Source organism: Cajanus cajan, chromosome 7 (genome assembly GCF_000230855.2).
Source record: "Cajanus cajan strain Asha chromosome 7, NIPB_CcT2T_4, whole genome shotgun sequence".
NCBI classification, from domain to species: domain Eukaryota; kingdom Viridiplantae; phylum Streptophyta; class Magnoliopsida; order Fabales; family Fabaceae; genus Cajanus; species Cajanus cajan.
In genome coordinates, this window is record NC_138523.1 from 52,974,623 (window position 1) to 52,981,792 (window position 7,170).

A 7,170-nucleotide genomic window follows, 5' to 3' on the forward strand; every position below is an offset into this window, starting at 1 on the left:
ACAGCTATGGGCATGGGAACGATTCCCAACCATTATGTCTTCACCATTTCCACCTATTCCTCCAGCCAGTCCAATTGGTTTAAGGTACGAGCAAATTTGGAACTTTATATTTTGACAATTAATCAGTTGTTAAAATATTAATTAATTATTTACAATATGTTTTTTCAGGTGGTCAAACACAGGGACTAAAATAATTATGAGCGATGATATCAAATATTATCGCAAATACTTTGAGCGTACTACTAGGAAATCGGTAAGTAATTAACGTTTTGTAGTTTTAAATATAACTTTATCAATATTAATTGTATTTTAATTTTCTAATTAAAAGGTTTATTTTACAGATAATTTGGCAGCCATATCCCCCTGCTGAACAGATGCCTGCTGACTGCACACAGGGGATGCAGATTTGGGGTTCTGTAGTTCCCTTACTCTGTTTGTGTATTTGTGAATGGCATCAGCCAGATAGGGTGATGAGACAATTTGGTTGCCAACAACCAATTCCACATCCTCCAATGACTCCTACAAATGTGCATGCGTTGACCCTACACGGCAAGGTAGACGATGACTGGGCTACAATTTTAATGCCAGCATTACAGCATTGGGGTCATCGATATGCATATCACTTCACACCTACGCCTCCACAGGTCGGACTATTAGGTCCGAATTCAGAATATATGAGATGGTACCGAAGGAAAGGGAAGCCGCACGTTGATCCAGATGAAGTTAAAGAGTCAGTTCTGGTATGTGCCGTTTGGTAATTATATTTTAATACAATATTTTGTCTAAATATAAAGTTCGAATGACATTTTTTGTATATGTAGGGAGATGTAGTTGAATGTCTGGCATACTTGACTTCCCCTGTTGGCAGTCATGACTTTTCATTGGAGGCAGTGACAGAGCAAACTAAACGATTTTTATCCGTATCTGATGACTATGTCGCCCGTGTCGTTGAGGCAGCTGAGGAAGCACCCCCCCTTCGGAGTCATATGAGATGGGGACATTCAATGTTCCTCAATCGTCTAGGGAGGCAGCAGGATTAGGACGACGAAGAACGCCAATTGAGGCTGTGGACCACATATACCCTGCGATGCCAGACAGATCTGAAGGGATTTATTACGTTCCTTCACAGGATTCCACTTATCCTTCCGTCTCCCAGAACACATATTGGTACCATCCACCGCGCCCACCTGCATACAAATTATGAATGGGGCACAATTAGAATAATCAAATTACGAATAATTTTAAATAATTTTCCTTACCTAACTTCACAAGTTGTTGTTTTAGCTTGCCATCCTTGAATCGAGTATTAAAATTACTTGCAATGTGCCTAATGCAGTACTTGTGGTATGCATTTGGCGGTCTCCAACCAAGTGCCTCGTTGTCAATGGCCGATTTAATGCTACGATGGCGATCAGAAATTAAGCATATTCCTTGTTTATTTGTAACATGTAGCCGCAAATGAGCCAAAAACCACGACCACGCAAGTAATGTTTCTCCTTCCACCACTGCAAATGCCAGAGGAAGAACATTGTTATTACCATCCTGTGTTGTGGCAATAAGCAGTGTGCCTCGATACTTCCCATACAGATGAGTGCCATCAACTTGTATCAGGGGTTTACAATAATCAAATGCATCACAACACGGCTTGAATGTCCAAAATAACCTGTGAAACTGACGATAACCACGGTGACAACGATTACCAACGAAAAACTCATCATGACACAGATCATAAAAGGATCCAGGCGCAATTTCCTTCATGTATTTAAGCCACCGGGGTAAAAAAGCATAAGATTCTTCCCAATCACCAAATATTTTAACAATTGCTTTTTGTTTAGCCATCCAAGCCTTCCTATATGATATCTTAAACCCAGTTTGAGATGTTATTCTTTCTTGGATAAGGCTAATCTTGATTGCTGGATCTTGGTTAACCATTCCTACATATTAAATATTCAAAATCAATGATATAAATTATTATTAATATAATATTATAAGTTGCAGTTGAGAACTTACCTTGTATAAATGATGCAATTAGCTCAGAATCTAACTTATTATGATCTTGTGACAAAGACATGTTCAAACATGTATGACGTCCACCCCATTGAGTCACTTTCCACTTGTCAGATTTCTTTGACTCAATAGCTCTCATGTACCATGGACATCCATCATGCGCATTTGGACATCTAACAACCCACTTTGTCGTTTTCGATTCAACAACATAAAAACTCTGATGCATTCTCATTGCATTTTGCTTTACTGCATTTTTTACTGCATCTTTATTCTCAAACTCTAATCCAACATATAAATCTTCGCCAATAGACCAATTATTAGCCACATCCATCCCTGGGATTTCTTCTTCATCGGGATGACTCCAATTGATATTAGTGTAGTGAGGTAAATTACCCCAAAATTGACTTCCACCTAATTTAATCATAGTAAATATTTTAAATTCAATAATGTAAATTTAAACAATATTTTTTAAACAAATAACACAAATTGTTAACAAATTTAATTTTTAAATGTTACCTTCAGTAGATGGATACATTGAAATAGGTTCAACCATTGGACTTTCAATAATAGCATCTGACTCCACGTCACTATCAGATACTTCACAATTATCGATTTCATCTTCATTTGATTCATCATTGCTTTCATATGACAATGAAACATGATAGTCTTCATCATCTTCGTCATCTTCATCTTCGTCTCTTGTCATCACCGGTGATCGTTCAATTGACAAATTTTCTAACGAAATTGTTGAAGATTCTAAGTTACCTATTTCAGCATGTAATTCCATTATTGCCATTACATTCTGACTCATAAAACCTTCTATCATGCATTGTACATCATCATCGTCACTCAATTCCAATGAAGAATATCTGTTCTCATCATGCTGTGAAACAACAAATCTGTAAGTTACAGATAATATAACTTGATTTGACTTAAGATTAAATTTGTTGTGAATCCTTCTCTTTAATATATCCAAAGTTAAACCTCGTTTAATATACATCCCTTTTTTTGGTCCCTCAAATGTTACACCTTCTGCACTTTCATACATCCTTCCAGTGTAAATATAAGCTATAATTTGATCCATGATATCTGCAGAAAAAATCAATTATTAGTACAACACATACAATTTAAATAACAAAAAATTTCAATCATAAATAACAATTTAAAACTTAACTTCACGGGAGTAAAGAACCAACCTGACTGATTTACTGAAAAAATAACAAATACCGTAACAAAATACTATGGCAGAGATAGAGTTGAGATATTGACGTGATTTTTCAGAATGGGGGTATATATAGTGTACAAGTCGCTGTGGGTCACAGCGCCTGTAATAAAAATATATGTAATATTTTTTAATTATAATATTTGCTTAAAAATTTATAAAAAAATATTAGATAAAAGAAAAAAAAAGGTTTCAAAGAAGAAAAAATGTACATTTAAAAAAATAAGTAATATAATGTAAAAAATAATTGAAAAACAAAAAAAAAAAAAAAAAAATGGGGCGCTGTGAGTCACAGCGCCACTACATGGGGCGCTGTGAGTCACAGCGCCACTTGCCCCCTCTGCAACAGATCATGTAAAAAAAAAATTTTAACCGAAAAAAATAAAAAACGTGGGGCGCTGTTAGCCACAGCGCCACTTAGGTGCTGGGCCACAGCCCCTGCAAAACAAATAATGTTAAAAAATTATTTACAAAACGAAAAAAAAAAAAAATGGGGCGCTGTGAGCCACAGCGCCACTCAGGCGTGCTGGGCCACAGCGCCTCTTGAGCAAATAATGTAAAAAATAATTTAATAAAGAAAAAAAATATATATAAAAAGGGGGCGCTGTGAGCCACAGCGCCACTCAGGCGTGCTGAGCCACAGCGCCTCTTGAGCAAAATAATTTAATAAAGAAAAAAAATATATATAAAAAGGGGGCGCTGTGAGCCACAGCGCCACTCAGGCGTGCTGGGCCACAGCGCCTCTTGAGCAAATAATGTAAAAAATAATTTAATAAAGAAATAAAAAATATATAAAAAGGGGGCGCTGTGAGCCACAGCGCCACTTTTGCGTGATGGGCAAGCCTACAGCGACACTGGTCCAGCCCAATCCAGCCTAAAAAAAAAAATTGCCACGTGTCATTGGTGTCGCTATGGCCCATAGCGACACCGTACAAAACAGCCCCAAAGGTGTAATATGTTTCAAAACAACCCCATTTTAGTAATTAGTTTGTAAAACTACACCAAATTAGTCGTTTAGCCTCATCTACGTGCATATTTCGAAAATCAACGAGAATAAATGAAACAAACACAACTAGTTTGGTAAGAAATCAGAGCAAAGATTAGACACCTCTCAATAACCAAAGCCAGTTTCTTCCTGTTCTTTTCCATTCCCAGCAATAATTTGGACTTTTGGCAGACAGTACAATCAACCATTGACATTTTTATTTCATTTTCTTAAAACAAAAGCATGGATGAAAATAGTTTTTGCCAGTAACATTAGTTACTTCTTTGCAACTTTATGCTGAAGAAGATTTTACCTTTTACTAACCCTATCTCTCTCACTTCAATTAAAAAAAAAAAAACTACAAAATCACTCAAATTAGTTAACCTCTTCTCCTTCATTTTTCTTTTTTTTTTCTTTATTTTCTTTATGGGTTTGCTTATAACGCATATATATCCATTAAATAACCTCTCAATTAAATACTTATTGATTTCATTCGAAGGAATAATATCCTTTAAACAAGAAAAATGGCCCCTCAATGCATACCCTTCATCTCTAACACTTTATTTTCTAATTATAATTTCTGACATAAACAGTGTTCAAGATTCAAATGTAGCCATGGTATTAGAAGACATTTACACAGAGGAACATGTCTTCAACTGAACATTTTCAATGGGCAATTTGTCATTTGGAAAAGGACAATCAAATTTCCCTTTCTCTGGCAGCAATGGACAAGAGACAGGAGTGACATTGCTTGCAACTCCAGCAACATTAGTGCAATTCCATTGAAGCTTCTTTTTCTGTTCACTCACTTGGATAGTCACATTAGAAACGCAGATTCCTGTGAAAGGGTCATTGGAAATCCCTTCAAGTTTTGCGGAATATGTGACGTTCTTTGCAATAACGTCTCTATAATTTATTCCAGTGATGTTAGGAAGTGCTTTGGGATCAAACTTATTGTCAGGGTGTTGTCCATAAGAGCCAGTCATCCAAAATACATATTTCATGGTGTTGAGGTTCATTCCTTTCACAAATACGTTTTTCACATATGCCCCTCTTCCAACAGCTGTTTTGATTCTAATTGCTGATTCAGTGTTGATAGCAGTGAGATCTTCAGCTCTTACATCTTCAATTCCACCAGACATTTCACTTCCTAAAGCAACCATGGCACTATCAGGGGATATGCAAGTAATCCTTCTAATGATTAGGTGTTGGGTTGGCCTTCCAAATTTAATTCCATACTCATCCCACCCACTTTTTGCTGAAATACAATCATCACCGGAGACAATAAAGCAGTCCTCAATCCTAGTGTTTGTACATGAATCTGTGAAGAGGAAAAAAGTATACAACAATTAGACACTGGTTGTCAACAAATATATATATAATCAGTCTTAGTGGTAGATTCTTTTAATATGAATGCCACTATTTTCACCAATTAAATTGCAAAGTATAAAAATATACGGGAGAAAGCTTACAAATTCTGTTACATATATATATATATATATATATATATATATATATATATCATTCATCCTTCTAGTTTGGCAGTTTGCCATCAAAAGTCCATGGAAATAAGTATATAATAGAAAAATAAAGTCTTTACCTGGGTCTATGCCATCTGTGTTAGGAGAGTCCACTGGTGCCAGAATGGTAAGCCCTTGAATTATTATGTTACTGGAGAATAAAGCTTGTGATCAGAATAGTGAGACACACTTTATACATGATGAAAAAAGGAATGCACCATGGTTAAGAAATTGGAACAAAGAAGCCTTATCTAACCTGCTATAAATTGGATGGACAAACCAGGATGGAGAATTGACCAATGTGAGATTAGATATTTGGATTTGATCAGAGTACATGATCTCAATCATGTATGGCCTGGTGAGTGTCAATTGATTCTTGTGGAATTTGTCCCACCAATAAGATCCTTGCCCGTCAATTGTACCATTTTGACCTAATGATCAGATTCAAAAAAGTCAAACTAAAATTGACTCAACAACATTAAAATGAACATTAACAAGTAAAGAGGTCTATTGCTTGTGCTAAAACGTTACCTGTAATTACAACATCTGTGAGGTTAGTTCCAAAAATTAGACTGCTAAACCTTCCACCAGGAGCATCTCTTCCTCTTCCATAAGAAGGTAGTACAGGAAGTTGTGGCCATTCAGATTCAACCTATCAATGTGGTCATGTAATAATTATAAGAGACGCTTGGGTGGATAATAGGAGAAACAACAGAATAAACAAAACATATATAAGTAGTGCATATAGGCTATATACCTGAGATGCAAGAAGAACAGCATCCTTATGGAGAAAAAGAGTGAAATGGCTAGTGAGGTTAAAGGGTCCTGTTAGCCATTTTCCTGGGGGCACCACAAGTTGTGAACCCCCATCAGATGCATATTGGCTGAGTTTGCTTATTGCAGATTGAAAGGCCTTAGTGTTGGATGTTTTGCCATCACCAACCCCACCAAAATCTGTCAAAACTGCACTATGCTTTCGGCAATTGATGGCAGGGTATTCTATGTTTCCCGGTCCACTTGCTACCCTGCATTCTGCTACCTTCACATTTAGTGATCCCAATGTTAGAACTAAGGATATCACACCAATGACCTGCACAAAATAAAACAAAAAACCAATCAGAGCCCTTATGAAAAATAATTTAGCAAAATCCAAATGGATATGTGTATAAACGCATCAGAGAAACTATATTTGGTGGTTATTCATGACAAAATATGTGTTCATATAAGAAAATCTCAAGATACGAAAATGAAATTACATAGGAATTTCTGAGTAGTGGAAACAACTTCATGGTCTTAGACATGGCACAGTGAAGTTTTAGTTTTCTACTCTTGCACAACATGGGCAAGTATATATAGAGGACTATCAATGCTACATGCATAGATGGAACAACATTTAACCATTTCACAATTTTCATTATTCTCTGTTTGACTTTTTT

At 36.1% G+C, this 7,170-nt stretch overlaps 1 protein-coding gene across 1 annotated transcript; it reads right to left on the minus strand.

Moving 5' to 3' along the window:
• Nucleotides 1-4,681: 4,681 nt before the first annotated feature.
• Nucleotides 4,682-7,170, minus strand: LOC109794177 (putative polygalacturonase). Its single transcript, XM_020353653.3, has 6 exons — nt 6,991-7,170; nt 6,492-6,824; nt 6,266-6,386; nt 5,991-6,165; nt 5,815-5,885; nt 4,682-5,535 (listed from the first exon to the last, which is right to left on the minus strand). Exons 1-6 carry the CDS (start codon nt 7,147-7,149, stop codon nt 4,847-4,849), a joined length of 1,548 nt encoding a protein of 515 aa, XP_020209242.3. The 5' UTR covers nt 7,150-7,170; the 3' UTR covers nt 4,682-4,846.